The sequence below is a fragment of the Epinephelus fuscoguttatus genome, linkage group LG14, assembly GCF_011397635.1.
Source record: "Epinephelus fuscoguttatus linkage group LG14, E.fuscoguttatus.final_Chr_v1".
Classification (NCBI taxonomy): Eukaryota; Metazoa; Chordata; class Actinopteri; order Perciformes; family Serranidae; genus Epinephelus; species Epinephelus fuscoguttatus.
Window position 1 is genome coordinate 37,294,176 of NC_064765.1, and position 19,800 is coordinate 37,313,975.

General features: G+C 41.0%; 1 protein-coding gene across 2 annotated transcripts in view; it reads left to right on the forward strand.

Moving 5' to 3' along the window:
* dicer1 (dicer 1, ribonuclease type III) overlaps positions 1-19,114 on the forward strand; it is a 57,536-nt gene extending 38,422 nt beyond the window's left edge. For both annotated transcript variants that reach the window (XM_049596218.1, XM_049596219.1), the window contains 6 exons: positions 843-1,478; positions 1,775-2,030; positions 6,707-6,975; positions 8,994-9,156; positions 9,306-9,381; positions 10,434-19,114. In XM_049596218.1, coding sequence (XP_049452175.1) covers positions 843-1,478; positions 1,775-2,030; positions 6,707-6,975; positions 8,994-9,156; positions 9,306-9,381; positions 10,434-10,599 — 1,566 coding nt within the window. In that variant the 3' untranslated portion in view covers positions 10,600-19,114. The remainder of the gene's footprint in view (positions 1-842; positions 1,479-1,774; positions 2,031-6,706; positions 6,976-8,993; positions 9,157-9,305; positions 9,382-10,433) is intronic.
* The last annotated feature ends 686 nt before the right edge of the window (positions 19,115-19,800 follow it).

Below are 19,800 nucleotides of genomic sequence, written 5' to 3' on the forward strand. Positions count from 1 at the left end.
TAATCTATATAACTATATACAGCGCACTGTGTTTGGTGTTTTTTGCCTTTCTCTTAAGCAGAAAAGTGATGGTAGGGCGCTGGGGAGCCCTTCATTATAGCACTTCATAAAAAAGCGCTCCTAGTGCTTTTTTAAACGATGTGCTCAGCATGAGTATGTTTCTATGACAACAATATCTTGACGCTAACATTAGCTAGGTAGCCAATGTAACGCTACATTAACAGGGGGTTGACTGCACAGTGAACAACAAGCTAACTAAGCCAACCGTGATAATCAAACGGCTCCTAAAAATTAACTTTTCTTTACCTGCTGTGACAGCAGACAGTAGCTCAGCTAAAGAAATGGCGGTAATGTCACTGGTGCCTTTCTGAAAGGCTCAGAAATTTCCAACTAGATGCACTCAAAGCAGCTGCACAAAAAAGGCAGACTCTTTGGCTGACAGAGTGAGAGCAGCCAATCAGGAGAGACCCTTTTGGGTGGTTGCTTGGCTGGTGACTGTACTTTGACTATAAGAAGGCCATAAATAATGTGTTGAGAAAAACATCTGTAACACTGTTGAGTATTTTAGAAAACAATAAAATGCTTATAGATAAGAAAAAGCAGGAATCACAAACACAAGTTGAGTGCAAACGTATGTTGAATCTTTGTAATCTGAGTTTTACTCGACATCTCTACTACATGAGGACTCACTGGAACTCCTACATCAGGGAGGTTCACGTTTAATGAAGACAACTAAATGTGTGATAACAACTCTTCAGATCGATTCTTAATCATGACTATGTCTTTGTAATTTCCTTTTTAATTGAACTCTGCTTTTCTTCCTGTTTGTTTCCATCCTCCAGGCCAAAGAGGAGCTTCTGGCCAACGGGCAGTCTGGAAATGACTACGATGAAGATGATGAAGAGGGTGAGGATGTAGATGAGGATGGTGAGCTGCTGCTGAAGGATGAGCCAAAAGATGAAGTCAACATGGAGGACGATCTGGAGTATTACAAGGAGCACATCAAGTTCATCGACAACATGTTGTTGGGATCTGGAGCATTTGGTAAGAAGATCTCCCTGAGCAGCTTCCCTTCATCTCTCACCCCGGCCTCAGGCTCCTCTCCTGCCATGGAGTCTCCATACGAGTGGAAGGCTCCCAAGAAGCCCCTCCACCCCACCACAGCCCACTACCCCTCAGAGCCGGTGCCCAGCGGGCCCTCTGCCGAGGAGTTTGACTACAGCTCGTGGGACGCCATGTGCTACCTGGATCCCAGTAAAGCTGGGGAGGAGGACGACTTCGTGGTGGGTTTTTGGAATCCGTCTGAGGAGAACTGCGGCGCTGAGCTTGGCAAACAGTCAATATCTTACGATCTGCACACGGAGCAATGCATCGCTGACAAAAGCATCGCTGACTGTGTGGAGGCTCTGCTGGGCTGCTACCTGACCAGCTGTGGAGAGAGAGCAGCCCAGATGTTCCTCTGCTCACTGGGCCTCAAGGTGAGCTGGGAATTCCCACAGTGTTTTGTTTCTATACTGTATGATTAAGCACAATATGTAGACAAGTGACACATTTAAAGAGAAAAGGAAGATTCGTAGCTAAGGCATGGATAGAAAAGCCATACTTAGTGACAAAGCAAGATTTATAAACTGCCAGCAGGGCCCTACCAAGCAGCCATCAGGCTCATAGTGTATAACAGATAAGCTTGTATGGAGATGCTCCTCTAAAGCAATGTTTGTCAAAACTTTCTGCGAGGATTTAGATAAGTATTAAGAGTTGTTTTTGATGAATGCAGGTGTTACCACTGGAGAGAGGGACCCTGACAGGAGCAGTGGTGCAGAGCAGTCAGAACATAGCCATCGACCTGTGCTACGGCTGGCTGAAGATCCCGCCGCGCTGCTTACTGGACCATCCAGACGCAGAGAGAACTCTCAACCACCTCATCTCTGGCTTTGAGAACTTTGAAAGAAAGATCAACTACACCTTTCAGAACAAGGCTTACCTCTTGCAAGCCTTCACCCACGCTTCCTATCATTACAACACCATTACAGGTCAGACTGCACTCCACAGCAGCAGGATACTTTTTTCAGTGTGTACTGCACAGTTCAGGCTATTTTTCGTGTTATTTACAGTACACATCAGAATAATGTGTCTGTGAATTAGAGGTATCATCTGGAGGGGGGGGATGAAGAAGTTGGCAGAAGTTGGAGCTGGGTGAATTGGTCATCCATCAATCCATTGGAATTGATCATTGCACAATATTATTATTGTGATATGTTTTATTTTGTCTTTGTCTTTGTCTTGTATTGGTACAGTGTATATTGACGGCGTTAAATGTCATTTTGTGTGCGTGTGTGTGTGTTTGTTGATGAAATTGATGAAGCAGTAAAAAGGGAGAATGAGTTGGAACAAGAGGAACAGTCAAAGTGGAAAGAGTAAAGGGTGTTCACTAAATGTACGTTTACACTAAATTGAAACTGGTTGTACCACATATGCCAGTTCTCACATAGATATTAGATTTTCAGTGACCAACTGTCAGATGGAACTGTTGTGTAGCTGATTGAACCCACTGACAAAACTAGTTTTCTGATGTATGTACAAGAGGTATTGTTTGATATTGTCAACACATCAGACCTGCCACTTGATTAGAAAGCATTTAAATAATGATCTAATTTGGGGATATATTGTCTCTTACTTTAAACAAAAAACACAGTATACCTCAAACTACAAAATGCTACAGCAATAACAAAATGAACAAAATATTTTCATTAGATTAGCATGGATACCACACATTTAGCCAGGTATGCAGATGGCAGTAAAACCAAGTCATAGCTACATTTATGGATTTAAATAAATCCTTTGGCTTCCTGAAACTATTGTTTTTGGAGGTTATGTCAGAGTTTGTGATGCTGCAGACACTTTAACTTTTGACTTAACAGCACTACAGATGTTTCATAGCAACTCATTTACACATTACTGAAGTCTTCACTGACAAAAACACTTCCTCATTTTTAATTTTGAAACCCAATTTAGTAAATCATTGGTTTGAAACATGCTTAACGTTACTAAGAACTTAGAGAGGATTTTACACAAAAACCTTGTAATGGATTCCTGAATAGCGTTGCAAATCCTGATGAATCTGAGCCCAGTATTCACGCTCCTTTTAGTGCTGGTTTGGGTTCTGCTAACTTTTGACAAGGTTTGGAATTAGATTTAAGTTATTTCTAGGCCTGAACAAGTAGAGTAACAAAAGAAAAGATTTGCTCAGACTTAGTTCCTCCCGTTCCTATTGGAACACTGGGTGACGAGTCCCTTCCATTTGCTCAGGTCCCTAGTGACCCTGCTTTCACCATGCCAGCTACCACCCATCTCCCTTAGGTCTTTCTTAAACATCTTTCTCCATGTCTTCTTTGGCCTCCCTCTCTTCTTCTTGCCGCCCTCAGGCACCCAGTCCGTTGCCACAGTCGCTGGTCTCCCTCTTGGCAGTCGGAGTACGTGTCCAGCCATTCTTCTTCTCCTGTCAGAGACCGTGTCAGATGGTAGCGCCACCCCTGCCTTTCTCATCACCTCATTGTTGGTGATGTGGTCTCGCCATGAGATCCTCAAGATGGTTCTGAGGCATTGTCGGTGGAAGACATCCAACATGTTGGTAATACTGCAGTCCTCATCCACGTCTCGCAGGCGTAGGTCACTGTTGGAATGACCACTGACATATACAGGCATAGCTTGATGGCCGTAGTGATAGCTTTGGACGACTACATGTTGCGGAGCCGTTGGAACACTCCTGCAGCTTTGCCGATTCTCGTTCGTACGTCTTTCTCCACGTCTCCTGTACCACCATGTTACTGCCAAGATGCAGGAAGTTCTCGTCGTACTCAATGTCATACTCACCTAGAGTGAGTGGTGGGTGGTGTTCATCCTGTCCGACGAACATGGCCTTGGTCTTCTCGTGGCTGATCCGTAGACCAACCTTTGCTCCATGCTCTTGGAGATTGCTGGTCATCTCCTGGAGTGCAACGTGGGTATGACTAATCAGAGCCAGGTCGTCCGCAAAGTCCAGGTCATGCGGTCTGCCCTGTCCCCACTTGATGCCGAAGTTCGTCCCAGCGAGGATCTTCCTCATTGCAAAATCAATAATGATAAGGAAGAGCAAAGGTGACAGGATGCAACCGTGTCTTACAACGGTCATGATGTCAAAGTCATCGGTGGAGTTAGGGTACAGGGCCCTGAAGATGTTCACGTATTTGGACAGCACGCCATACAGCTGGACAGTCTGCCATAGTGATTCCCGGTGAATGCTGTTGAAAGCTTTCGTGAAATCAATGTAATTGATTATATTGGCACTGTTCTATGATGTTGCGAAGAGTGAAGATCTGTTCAGAGCAGGACCGTCCCTTCCGGAAGCCAGCTTGCTTTCCCTTAGGATGTTAACCACCTCGGTTTTTTAGGCGTTGGAGCAGAACACTGCAGAATACCTTGGCAGGGATAGACGGCAGTGTGATGCCCTGCCAGTTGTTGCAGCACACTGTGTTTGGTGATTTTGAACCTTTCTCCTTTAACCTGCTCCTAGAGCTGGTTAGCTCTCACACGATCCCGTACAGTGTCCTCATATTGTTCTTCTATCCTGCCTCCTGTGCCTCCCTTGTTTTCTCCTCTAGCCATCTTCCCTAGTCATTTCTGTAGCTCTTTTTCAGTTCCTTGTTCTGGCGCCTGTACTCCTCATCTTCTATTCTCCATCTCCGGAGCCTCCTCTTCTGTTATCTTCTTATCTTGGCCATCTTCCTTTCATCAATCAATTTTCATGTCCCGTCTTTTATCCATCTTTCCTTGTTGGAACCCCTTCTTCTTCTGAAGACTGTCTCCTTAGTCTCAGAAATGGCTCAGGAGAACATGCCCCACTGCTTATGAGTTGGGCAAAGAAATATTTTTTTCCCAGATTGTTGCCCAAACGAAATTGGAAATTCGAAAATAAAAATGACCATACCAGTAGAGTGTTTTTCATGTGTGGAGCAGGCAGGCAGCACAGCCAAAATATTCACCCCTGATTGAGAATGTGCAGGCCAGAGCAAGCTTGATGTTGTCAGAGCAAGGCAAGAAGTATGGTAGGGATGTACAATATTGGAGTTTTGTACATATCCGACATGCGGCTATATCACAGCTTAATTGGCTGATAAGACATGCTGTTGTTGATATATCCACTTTTTTTCACCCCATTATTAAGTCTCTTCTGTAGCGGAATGAACATCATATTTTGCATGTGTACTCTTATGGTGATGGCCCATCAGCAGATGGAGACATGGTATTCAATACTTCTCTGTGTATGTTATATTCATTTATTATGCAAAATAAGAAAAAGCATGTTAACCAATTCTGATCATTCTTTCATTTTAAAGCCAATATTGGCCGATACCAATGACGAGCCGATATTACCGTACATCCCTAAAGTATGGTATGCTACTGAATTTGCACTCCTTCATGGAGCTGCCTCTGTACGTCACAGCCCACAAAACAGCTCTGCCCTAAGTGCCTTAAAACTGAACCAAATCCAGACATTCATGACCAAGAGAGTTTGAAAGACGTTTCTGCAGTATCTTTAGCATCACAGATAACCAAATATAAAAGTAGTCTAGCATTTACACCTACAGGCAATTCACAGTCACCAGTTAATCTAACATGCATGTCTTTGGATTGTGGGAAGAAGCCTAGAGCACCCGGAGAAAACCCACGCTGACACAGGGAGAATATGCAGACTCTGCACAAAAGGGCTCCCCCACCCTGGGTTTGGCACTGCCAACCACTGCACCCCTGAGTAGATTCAAAATTTGTGGATAACAATAATATATTAATAATTCAATATGTTAAGGGACAATAATATGAGCATAGGTTGCAGTGGTTAGTGAACTTCCCCTCTCGGCAGAGATGTCTTGTTTGGTTGTGTAGTTATTTGACAAGATATTAGCATGCATAGTCAGAATGTAGCATACATGGTTACCGTTAAACCCATTTATTTACATAATAAACTAGCTATTGTACTCAGATGTCAAATGTGCTCAAAAAATCTGCAGAGAAGTCTGATAATCTACGTGTAGAAAAGAATGGAATTTTAAATGGGACATGTGTATGAACTCTGTGCTGAAAATGTACCTGTCTCTAGCTAATAAATGCTCCTCTGTATTTACCAGCTAGTCTTTAACTGAGCAGATAGTGTGCGGTTGCTTTGTCAGAGCTTTGTCACTGAAACCTGGCTGATGAGAGTAAAATATCATGACAGAATAACATGCTCAGTAGAGCTGAGGGAAACTGCAGTGTTGGTGACAAGTGCCATTACAAGTGACACCTTTCATATATTTTATCCATTGGTAGTTAGTGCTCGAATGTACTCATCTACCTACAAATCTGACTGTGTTTTTTTATGCCTCCACGCTAGTGTTAGCCACAGCCAGATGCATTTTATGTTCTGTGAAAAAGCACTTTTCCTGCGATTACTTAATTTTATATCTCAGGAACAGAAGGGAAGATATTTGGTCAGATACTGAATTGGTGACACTAATCTTGGGTGTCCACCTTGGAAATGTGCTCATTGTATAGATTGTCTGTGCTGCCGTGAGGAAGACGTGTGTGAAGCATCCATGTTTTCACAGACATGGATGTAAACTAACTTTAATTTGATTGGTTTGAGGAGGCATACAACCACAAAGTGGTAATTCTAGTTTTCTTTCCTCTTCAGATTGTTACCAGCGGCTGGAGTTCCTTGGTGATGCAATTCTAGACTACCTCATAACAAAGCACCTTTATGAAGACCCGCGGCAGCACTCTCCTGGCGTGCTGACCGACCTGCGCTCAGCACTCGTCAACAACACCATCTTTGCCTCTCTGGCCGTCAAGTACGACTACCACAAGTACTTCAAGGCCATCTCACCTGAGCTTTTCCATGTCATCGATGACTTTGTGCAGTTTCAGCTGGAGAAGAACGAGATGCAAGGCATGGACTCTGAGGTGAGTTCTGTTTCTGCCAGAAACACAGCTAGCATTAGTACGGACAACAAAGCCCTGTAGCAAGAAACCTAGTCTCTGCTGTTGTCGTTTTTTTTTCCCCCCGAAAATAATAGTCCGTATTCACAAAGATCTGCCTGAGTAACAAGGCTGTCAGCTTTTATGAATCTGTTTCATATTCCAATGAGTTCAGCAGTGAAGAGAAAATGCAGTTGGATTTAATTTGCCTGGAAATGGCTATCTTGGCACCAGATCTCCTCTCATTCTGCTGGAGAGGTACTCTTTGCCTGAGGGACAGCAAACATACAGCTGAGACAAATACAGAAACATGCTGCAGTAATATGCGTAACAACAACATGATGAAGCTGCAAATGCAGCATGCTTTCCTCAAAGATTTTCATTTAAATAAATGTCTGTTAAGTTACTATCGCTTAATGAGGTAACAGTATGGCCCTGGGTCTCAGCTGATGTCTGTGGAAAAAATGCTGTATCAAGTTACTGCTAATGCAAACCCAACACTTCCTACTACTGCAGCTTTACACTAATAAAACATTTCACTGGCAAAACATAAGTTGACTTTTGTTATGAAGGGGTCACAAGAAATGCAGTGTGTTTTGCAATGAGCTTCACACTTACCACTGTCATTCATTAAAATGCATGGACTACACAAGACAAGGGCCATTTTCGGCATTTGTTGACAGCAGATTCGTTTTAAATATCACAGGCAGTGAGGAAAAAGTCAGGAGCAGCCACAATGAGCAGTTAGATTAAGAACTGCAGGCAATAAGCTGCACACCTCCAACAACTCCTTTCACTGTGCCCTACTGTCTGCAGACTCATGCTGTGTGCAGCAAAAGGCCTGATGTCTTTACTAAACTGACAACAGTTTGTTTAGCAGCTCCCAGAATTGTGTGACCTGTTGTATTAAACTACATCTGCTGTTCCCACCAATAACTACAGGTGTCGACAAATCAACCAGGATGGAAATCATAGAGATCGCCACTTTAACAGTCAGACTGTCAGTGGATGATGTGGGTGGAGAATGTTGATAGGCTCACATTTGATTCTTTTATAAAAGGTTTACGGAGTAATTTTAAGCTACAGTTGCTAAGTTTTATAAAAAATACTGTAATCATATTTGCTGAAGCTGTCATTATAATTACAGAGCACTAAATGAGACAGATAGTCTGTGGAAAAAAAAATCATAGTCCTCTGCCTACTCTGTTGTCTTGTAGCATTTCTAATATCTTTATTGCATGTAAACGAAACAACCAGGCACAGGGTTTTTAAAGTAAAACAGACTGAGCAGAGAGTTATTTTCTTCACTGCAGAAATATTTTAATTTGGTTAATACTGCAGCGTGTCGGTCAGGCAGTTTACATGCTGATCGCTGCTCCTATCAATGTTATTCTCTAAGTTATGCCGTAAAGAAGTACTCATATACAATACACTTCACGTTCGCTACTCAAATGTAATTATTTACACATTAAATTAAAACAAGCTTGCAACTGCTGTTTTTTATGAAGATGAATTAGTGCAAGTTTACTTAAGCTCATCCGTGCTGTAGACTGTTGGGGTGCTACACTGACTTTCAACAACATCATGTCACATCAACATCATGTTATCAACAAAAATTTACATTAGCGATTATTGACATAGGGAATCGATGCAGAATTGTCCACGATGCATCTAAGAATCGAATTTTCCCCCACCCCTACTGAATAAGTAACTGATGTAAAAAGAAGTAACCACTGCTACATTTTCACAGGCCTCCAGGCTGCTTTCTACTGTGTACTAACCTGTTTTCCAGCATTTGTCATGTCAAATGTGGGACACCAGTAAAAAAAAAAAGAAAAGAAAAGAAAAGACAGTAAGGCAGCTGGTTTCCCCCTGTTTAAAGAACCTGTTTAAATTGTGTGTGTGTGTGTCTGTCTGTCTGTGTGTGTGTGTGTGTGTGTGTGTGTGTGTGTGTGAGTGTTATCATTGCATCAGCTAAAAGCTTGGTGTGTTTTTGTAATCAGCTGCGACGCTCTGAAGAAGATGAGGAGAAGGAGGAGGACATCGAGGTCCCTAAGGCCATGGGGGATATCTTTGAGTCACTAGCCGGAGCAATCTACATGGACAGCAGGATGTCATTGGAGACGGTGTGGCAAGTGTATTATCCAATGATGAGGCCACTTATAGGTGAGGAAGAGTGAAAGTACATTTATTTACTGATGTTCTTTTTAGTCATGATTGTTGAACAGTTCAGTTCACCAGTGCAGGTTAGCAAATACTGTAAGTCTATGGATGTTTTTTTGTACCTCACCTCTCCACTCCCTCACCACTTCCAGAGAAATTCTCTGCCAATGTGCCACGCTCTCCCGTGAGGGAGCTGCTTGAGATGGAACCAGAAACTGCCAAGTTCAGGTAGGAGATCAGTACTTACACTTGTCTATATTAAGTGGCTGCTTCTGCTGTTACATTTCTCATATGGAAATATGGAATAGGCCGATGTCGATTTTCTCCTTCCTCACTTAGACAGAAAGTCCTGTGTTTATTAAATGTAAATGCAAACTATCCAGTGTAGTCTGCCTTTGGCGAGGGGGAGGAGGGCTCTCTGCATCAGCTGTGTGCTTGGCCAGCAAGTGGTATTTGAGACTCGACGTACTCCGGTGGTTACTCATTTACATACAGACATACAAACCTGTATCAAAAGTTACTACAATATTGGGAAAACTTATCTCTGATGGAATATTGACAGGAATTAATCTGCTCAAAATTCACCCAAATCACTCAATTTACACAAACTTAAGGAAAAGGAAAAAGGTTGGGAACCACTGGTATACAAAAATAATACTGCTACTTAAAGTTAGTTTTCAACATAACACCTTAATGAAATGCACTGAAACAAATATATCTGTGACACATAAAGGCAATTTATTATTTTGGCAGGTAAAAATATTCTTGGCCAGTGGATTTTTTTCATCTACCAGTCCTGTTAGCAGATGAGTCAAAAGTTAATGTCAGACACTGTATACACTATATGAACCCCTGGAAGATTTTTAATGTGAAATCTCAGTGTTGAATTATTATTTATATTAACTTAACAGCAGTTCAAAAACTAAAGCAAAGCGAAAGTAACTGGAAACAATTTTTTTTTTTTTTTCATTAGAAAGATATTTTGTGCTGTAAATAATTACAAGAACAGTTTAGATAACAGAAAGGAAACAGACAGCAATGATGTCAATTATTAGAACAAAAGACTACAAAGCACAACTTCTGATGGAATTAGTGTTGTGGAAATGTACATCATACTGAATTTATCAAGACAACAGGTATATATGTGTTTGAAGACTTTGCATGATACAGTGAACGGAGGAAATTTAGAACAAAGGTCTGTCTCTTACATCAGTTTCCTCACAGAGAATGTATAATATATAGCGTTTGAAACCCTTTTGTTCCTTTTCCTCTGTGTGCAGCCCTGCAGAGAGAACGTATGATGGGAAGGTCCGGGTGACAGTGGAGGTCGTCGGTAAGGGCAAGTTCAAAGGAGTCGGCCGCAGCTACCGGATCGCCAAGTCGGCCGCAGCGCGACGAGCTCTGCGCAGCCTCAAAGCCAATCAACCTCAGGTCCAAAACAACTGAGCTCCTCCTCCGAGCTCTCAGCATTAGCATCTAAGCTATTGACGCTAACGGAGAAAAAGCAACATCGGCTTTCCAACACAGCGCGACGCTAGCCCTGCATCTTCAGCCTGCGACGGCACAACCAAGGCAGCCAGGGAACACTGTGTGGAGACGCAACAAAAGAAGCAGACTTATCTCTCAACAGATTTCACATCGGATCTTTTACCTTTTTTTTTTTTTCTTTATTTGCGCAAACACAATCTTTGCTTTCCCCTCTGCTTTGTGTAATCACATGAGTGCTTTATTAACGTTTAGCAAAGTGTTTAAAAAAAAAAGGTCAGGTCGCAATGTCTACTCCTCATCGTTTTTGTTTTTTGTTAACCTCTATGTCGATGAGACGAGGCTTATGCTTATTGTGTAGTATTAGATTGTATATAGTTCAATCAAAGGTGTAAATCAAAGTATGTAGGAAAAAAAACAACAAAAAACGCTAAACTCCTCAGCCTGTGCACTAGTGCCAGTCAGTTTCAAAGCGGTTTTGAAAACGCTAATGGCAGACATGGCTAACAGATACCACTGGAGCAAAAACCTGGTGGCACTTCTGTCTGAAATCTGTCTTGAAATGGTATTCTTAATCATTTTTGCACTTATTCCATTAGGGTCTGTTACTTTGAGAGTTGTGTGGTCACATTGACACCAAAATCATATACGTAGCAAAGTATATAAATATATATAAAAAGAATAAGATACATGAATGATATTCTTGGCCTTGGATGCTAAGGCTCACCCTCATATCCTGCAAAACGGATAGGAATTTCAACATTCCCAGTTACTGTAATTTAAACTAGTTTTTAATCGCACTTGAGGTTGCATGTTCTTGTAGCTTATGTATAAACCACGACAACTGGATTGCTTCTATAAATGTTCTAAATCTATGGATATATCTAGAGTGTGTGAGAGCGAGATTTGATGTTAATGGCATTATCTTGACGATTTGGTTTAACATGTTTTGATACCAAGAATGGATGGAATTGAATTAGTCATTCTTGCGCACTAAATGTCTTTCCACGGAGCGAATCATCCAGTTTTGATATAAGAAGAGAAAGACATATCACAAGTTCAATATGCTGCAGACTTTTCTACATTGGATACTCGTGTAAGACACAGAATCTTTTCAAATACAGTCTTTGTGAAAAAGGCCAATTCATTTCAACACACTAGTGTTCCTCACATCCCGTACCTACCAAAGCTATAACAGATGTGACACTATGAGGTTGAAGTCAATTCCTAGGGATAAGGATACCAGCCTTTTTTTTTTCGTGGTTCCCATAAATTTTGCTTTTCGCTAAATGTCCTTTTTTTCTCATCAATAAGCCCTTTTTTTTCACTTGAATACCTCAGTTAATTGCATGCATTTTCTTGTCTTTATATTTTTTTCTTTTTTGTTTGGTGCTATGTTTTTGTATTAAGCTTGAATTTCTCATCTTTTTTGCACTGTAACTATAATACCTCTTTATTTGACCTTTTTTGAATGATTGGAAATCTGTTTGATTCGGTTGTCCCGTTCGTCAGCCATCACGCTGCAGAGGAGGAGCTGCGTCGTCGTCTCTTCCCCCTCTCATACTCGAGGTTGACACTGTGTGGGGGGGCAGGAAATGTAATCTCTGCACATAAGCCTAACTTCTTTTTTCCTCATTCACTAGCTATTAATTTCATCAGTTGAGAATCTGTTTTTGAATTGTGGGTAAAAACAAACAGAGGATTGATTGATCAGATGGGTAAAGGCTTGTAGAGGTAATCAGATTGCACTCTTAAACTTTTCTCTGACATTAACTCCAAAATATAGGCAGAGGGGAGTATACTTGACTGATTTCTACAAAATTATCTTCATACATAATGCTTGGAAGAGACATGTACCTGTGTGGTTTGTAAACTGTGTTAATATAGCTATCTGAAATCAAATTCACAGTCATATAATCCTACCCGCAGGTGCTTCTACCTCAAAAGACAGTGCACGCGCCGTTTATTTGTGGACAAAACTGCAATTCAGCTCAGTAACTCTCTGACAGTGACATGCTGTAGTCCTTTTACTGTGATAACTTTACCGGCTACGTCACATATCTGTCACTGAGTCGACATTCCCTCACAGTAATTTGTGTCTCATGTCTTGAATAGAAACAAAACTCAGTGCCTTCTCTGTGGGAGATCAGTGTCAGCACAGACTAGATTTCAATCAGTTAATCCAAATTTGAGTTAAGAGAGTAGAGATATTCCCTGCCTCATACTGTTTGTTAAACTACACTTTGGGACCCATGACAATAAAAAAGTCAACTGACCCAACAGCAGCTGAGCTCCCAAAATAGGACCCAAATTCCTACAAAGTAGTTGCAGTTAAAGATTCTCGTGCTTTGTCCCAGGTTGGATAATCAACCAGGCAAAACAAGCACAAACTTGCTTAATGGCCCCCGACCCTTTAAGGGACCAAAGGGTCCTAGTTACGGATTAGCAAACCCTAGGATAGCGAAGGAGTAGCCTGCCTTACTCTTCCTCCTATTGGCTTACCCTAACCAATCCCTCTTGTCTTGCGTAAACCGAACCAGTCTAACCAATGAAGGCAACAAGTACTAGCCAGTCGCATGGAGCGTAGGGCGGCTCATTCTTTCACAATCCCAGGATTTGCAAATTTGCTTCCTGGTTCACTATGTGGCACCAGTAAAGCAAAGCATTAACTGGAGATCAAGGGACCTTAAGGGGACACCTGCATTATTATTGCTTAGGGCCCCATGTTGTATAGGTGACCATTGTCAACTTTAACGGCCTGAAACATTTCAGTTTATATTGTGCTTAAAGGGTGCATTTCCCTAAATAATTGTGTTTAAAGAAGTTACCACAAACACTTACTGGTGAGTACATGATGCACAGAGTGAAAGAAACGGAGGGCGGTAGGGGGCCCGTAGTTATACTTTTTGCCCCCACAGAGGCTTAATCCGGTCTTGATGGTGCCTCCAGTTTGTCTAAAATAGGCAGCTTATCCATCCCCCAAACATGTGATTTAACAACTTCCATTTGCCAGATGATCTCAGCATTTCTGCAGGGTGAACAGTGTTAATATGTTAATTAAAAGCATAAACATGAAGATATCATTTGAAAGGCCTAGAGTGAAATAACTGCATGGTGGAGACAAAGTCAAGCTGACAGAAGACTGTTTTCAGGTGCTGTTAGTTCCACAATAACATTCAGCACAGGCTAGAGACCTGTAGCAAGCTAACACCAATATAGACAGGAAAGTTAAACCCAGGACCCACTTTGGGTCAGGTACTCGGGCTGCAGTCGAGAATGAAATGTTAGCTAATAAGTATGGGTAGACGTGGCAGACTGTCACTTTTTGATTCTAGGTTTATTTATACTCTCTTTATGTACGAAAATGGATACATCCGTTTCAAACATTGTGAATGTCACTGCCCTCATACTTCCATGCGCCCTTTGTGATGGCATGGATACAGCCAATAGATGGCACTAGAGGTAGAAGGTTTCACACAACAACTACGAGATGACAGTGGAGGAGGTCATATTATTGTACCGTTTAACAGAGGCGGTGTTGTAGATGGGGGTGGTCAGTGTGCTCATTAAATAAATCCCAACATGTGGACAGAGAATTCTTTTAACTATTTTCACCATGTGTTACTGTTTATTATTGTAGATTACTGATTCATTCTGTTCCGTCTTTATGTAAATGTGTCAGTTGTCTCCTACCGACGTATCTGGCTTGAAATAAGCTACACTGCCTCCATGATCTCCACTAGTACAAGGGATGCACGATAATATCGGCACGTCATTGGGCGATACTGATTTTACAATGAACTATCAGAATGCACAATGAATGAATATTACATACATTGTAACGTATTTTATTTCATGTCATCTGTGTGTGGGTTGTCACGAAAAGAGTATACATGCATAATATGATGTTAATTCCTCTACAGAAGAGACCTGATGTTCACTAAAATTAGGTGGGGAAAAAAGTGGATATATGGGTATCGGTTATTGACCAACTAAGTTCTTATGTATTGGCGTAACAGATATTGGCAAAAAAAAAAAAAATCCAATATTGTGCATCCCTTAGTGGTACAGCTGCATTTTGCCCGTAACTGCAAAATATCAGAATACGTGTACAAATACAGACAAAATGACAGCAGAGGATGGACAGAAAACTCTGCCCATCTCCATATGTAACATTTAGCATAAATGAGCCTCAGCCTTAATTTGTGTTCTCTAGGGCTTGATGTTAAAAAATTACAATACTAGTACCAATACCAGTATCCTCTGTGTTATACAGGTACCAATTGGGTGCTTCATTTGATACTTTTCTCTACTTAATTCATTACTTATCATATGAATGGAAGCATGCAGTTGCATAAAATACCACCAGACACCACAGGCATGTAGCATAGCTATACTTTGGAACGTTTTGGTGGCATTTCAACATGCTCAACTGCCAAGTCTGTCAAATACGTTGTGATAGACTTCGCTACATGAGCTGTAGCTTCTGAGGTAGTGGGCCAATCACACGTTGCATTAAATCAAAGAATGCTTGTGGTGATTGGCTGCAAGCGAAACCATACAAACACTCATTTTTCTTTCCAGATCTGGGTTTAAAAAAAAAAAAAAAAAAAAAAAAAAAAAAAAAGGATTCAGTGCAGGTATTGTTTAACTTAAGAACAGGGCTAGGTGTCGGTACTCCATACCTTTTAAGGTATCAACTGAAATAACTCGGTACCAAGGAGTATCAAAACATCTCCAGTCAAATGATACCTGCATTCTTTCCTTTTTGTGCCAGGGGTCTGATCCCGGGCTGTCCTGACTTCCCTTTGGATTAGCAAACTTTCTGTTGCTGCCGTCACCTGAGCTGCTGTCCTCCAAACAAATGGGCAATTCAAGTGTCAATATCACTTTAAGAGTATTGCTATTGGTACTGATACCCTAATTTTTTTTAAAAAAACACCCAGCCCTACTACAGAAGTTTCAATACAACTTGGTACTGCATTGTTTCAATACCCAGCCCTAGAGTTCTCTATGTCCCTCAGTGTGTCTCAGAGTTGACAAACTGTATGTGAAATTACAGCTCTAGCATTCAAGTTCATGATGTTAATTTCAAATTTGTTAAGTTGGTCCATGTAAAAGAAAAGCATCAGTGTAAAGTCTTTTTTGGGATTTTTGTCATTTGCCTGCGGCTAAACGTCTCTCAGATCTCTCTTTGGGTGGCATACTTTTGATACTTTGGGTCCGACAGATAACCATGGGAACACTGAAGTGTGAATCTTTGAAATTCTTCATGTTAAAAATCAATGTGAAGTCAGTTACCCCATGAAACTTAAGTACATCTTTCTACAATCAGTTAAAAAGAGTGCAATTTGTCATTATTTCTCAAGTCTACAGACACACAGGAAACCCTTAAATGTGGGATGTGCATTTAGTTTTCCCCCATTAGTGAGACGTTGCCAGACTTTGGAGTGTATCTGTACAACCAGTCATACACCCTCCAACACCTTGGTCTGTAGTGCACGCGCGCGCACACACACACACAGCCATTAGACATTTCCACCGATTCAACACACTAATTATGTGTAAGTCTCTAGGAGGGACGGCGGGGGGGCAGGATTACAAAAAAAAGAATGTGAAATCACTCATACGGTGCCACACCCACTCTATTTTTGTCTGTGACTGATGAAAATAAGGATCATCATTAATCTTGTCATCAATATCCAACAGCCTCGTATTTTTTTTTTTTTTTTTTTTTTTTTTAAATTGAGGAGGGAGGTTTGTGTGTGGGAGTGCTGAAGTTGAGGTAGTCCTATGTTATTCAGAGCGGACTATGTTTTCTCGTACTGGCAATTATGTTTTCTTTTTTTTCTTTTCGTTTTGTACATGTAGCACAATTGAGCATTGCACTTGGGCGCCATACTTTACCTCATGTCAGAGTGTGAAAGGGAGTGAAAGATGGAGGAGAAAAAAAAAGAAGTGTATATATGATGCCGTAATGTTAAGAGGACTAACTTGTGGTTCAGGCTTTGCTGCTGTTTCAATTGCTGGTATTACACAAACCTACTTAAAGAGAGAGTAAAGGGCTATGGGAGGGGAGACAAAATGTGCCTGCAGGTTATCATCTGACAAATACACTGTAAAAAAAAAAAAGTCTCTGCAATTTGGGGGCTAAAATGTCTGGACACCGACGTCCTGCCTTATACAGCTGTTTGGAAATTAATTGTCAAACTAGCACATCCAGTCGTGACTTGAATGATGAACTGACACTCTTGGTTTAATTCTTCTCTGACTACTTTGATACGGACATGTCATGCAAGTGATTCTTCCAGCCTCTTTTTTCGTCCTGTGGTGTGTTAGTTTGGAACACAAGAAAAACCTCCCCCAGCCCTTTATTAGGAACTTAAAGGAAAAATCCACTCAAACTTGCATCTGTACTTTGTGATAAATCACAGGCCATAATGATGTCACATCACGTGCTGTATCAGTGTTCATACTTGTCAATTTATACACCAGTTTGTGAATTCCTGTGAACTGGGACTGTCTGCATATAAATGCAGATATCTGATAAATTAAAAAATAAAGAAAAACACTGATATAAAACTAAATCATCATCAGATTATAGCCAAAGGCTTCCGAGATTGCATTTAGGCCAAGGCATTCAACTTCTTTTACTAACCACATGGACTCTTTACCTGCCGCACAAATATGATTGTTTAATACTACTCAGATGACAAAAGGAACCCATAATGCTTCTTTCTTTGCCCACAGAATCTTGTTGCCCACAAAATCTCATAGCCTACAGAATCTTGTTGCCCACAGTATGTTGTCTCATTGCCCACAGAATCTACATTCATATGCAGAATCTGTTTATAACATGGATGCATAAAGAGAACTGGATACAGTGTTGGAGGCAGGATCTCAGTCATTCCTATAAAATTTGCTCAGTTGTGCACATAGCCAAAAAGGTTCATCTGCCATGCATGAAATCACTCAGATGAGAGCTAGTACCCATAGAGCAGGCTTACTAGAGACTTCCGCAGGCCGAGCTGGCTACCTTTGGTTTAGCTCTCTTTTAACTTAAATGGGGATAAAAAGATTTAATCACGTGGCTCTTCTAGACTTTCAAAATGTTATTGTGCCGAATGGATCAGATCCCAGTTGTGAGAAAAGTCATATTGAGGGGGTTGTAATGTTCAAAACATTTTAAAATTTATCCCCAATTCCCAGACGTCTCTTCCACCATGTAAATCAATGGGGAAAAATCTTTCTGGGCTGTAGGGTATCATGTGACGCTACACTATTTAGCCACTAAAAAAGTTGGCATCAAAGCCCAGCTCACTTCCAGGGGGCCTGGTTTACAGAAATTGCTACAAAACGTATGAAATCAAAGACATGCAGGATCATTTTTTGGCTTAGTGCTGCTACTGGTGGCCAGAAGTTAAATAAAGAAGACTACTGCTTTATTTGGCAATTCAACACTGTAATATATCTTCATGTTTGTTTCAACCATAAGAAGAGACCTGTCATGCTCATACACAATCCCAACGTGTCATTTTTAACATTCCTCTAACAAATTTTATGAGTCAATGTCTGCGTTCAGGGAGACAGTGATGCAAAATTGTGACACTTAGTACGACAGTCCTGGATCCAAGATAGCAACATCCACAACCAGTGGAAACATTAGGTTTACATGCAGTCCGTTATCCATTTACATATATTTGATCCTAATTTAAATCAGTTTGACTTGGTGTTGTTTGACATTTTAAGTCAGCAACTGTCAAGCCTAATCTGAAATACATCCACTGTGATTCAAAAGTCCTTGGATTGCTTTTGCTTATTTTAGGAACTGTATCTGGATGTGATGTCATGTGATGTCATTTGGCCTGGCATTCACAGGAACTGAAAAACCACCAAACCACCCAAAAAATCACCAAACCAGAAAATGAAGCCTGGTATGCCTGTCTGTTTTCCAACAGTAGGGGTGTTTTAGGGTGGATTTTTCCTTCAAGTTTATGTTCAAGTGTGATCAGTGCTAACAGAGAACTGAAATGCCTTTGATAAACAATTAAAGTGGGGTGGGGAGGGAAGATATTGGTGTCATAAAACCAGCTTAAAGCACCAACAGTGACTGTTTGCAGGGTGGGGGGGGGGGGTTGGGAGTAGGCGGTGAGGCAAGGGGTGGGCATGGTCACTGAGCAGCAGAACACCAGCAGAGTGGAGCTGAACAGATGGAGTGATGAACTGTTATCAGTATGGGGAATTATGGGCCATCACAACCTGCAGCAAATGTTTAAGGGACATTGGAATAGAAATTGAACTCCTCACTCATACTGTATACCGTGCTGCAGTGGTTTGCGGTCTGCACCTTATGGATCACAAATACCTTTATTTTTTTTTTGTTTTGATTTTTTTTTTTTCTTTTAATTTTTCTTTTTTTTATATATATAATTGTAGCCCAGTATATCTACAATAAAAGTAATGGTATGGTCATTCATCCTTGGTCCTGTGCAATTATTTCATACATATACATAAATAATAAAATAAAGTGTGTATTATGTCTTGGCAACTATTGGCAATATTTCTAATGTTCCCAAGGCCATTAAGATATTAAAAAAATGTTTACCAGGCCTGAAAATGTTTGTGAATTGAGAGAATGTCTTGGAAAGGTTTTGAATATATATTGTTTTGGCTATTACCGTAAAATTTAAGTTAGTTCAAGCTCAGCAGGCGTTAAACAGCTAACTATAGCTCAAGTGAGTAGTCAACAATCCAGTTTTATACTTTCAAAGAACTTATAAACATAACTGCTTGGCAACGAGACTAGGCGTCTAATTAAGACAGGCTTTTGTCAAAATGTGTAGACACCAGGCTTGAAAAGGAATGGGTATTTAATTGACCTATAGCTAAGCTACGCCCCCCCCCACTCACTCAAACTATCAACATTCAGTGACCGGCGCTATGGCAGGTGTCACAGTACACGGCATTTCACAGGAGGCAATTGATGATTTTTGGGGATATAACGATCAGACGTCATTGAGAAGTAACCAAAAGGGCCTAAACTACGCATTGGAGGGATATATTCATCATTTTATTGTTGAGAAGGTCGATGAAAAGCTTAAATTACAAGACAAAATTTACAGGTCACAGTGTACGCTTGTGAACCGCATCTGGTTGCCGTCA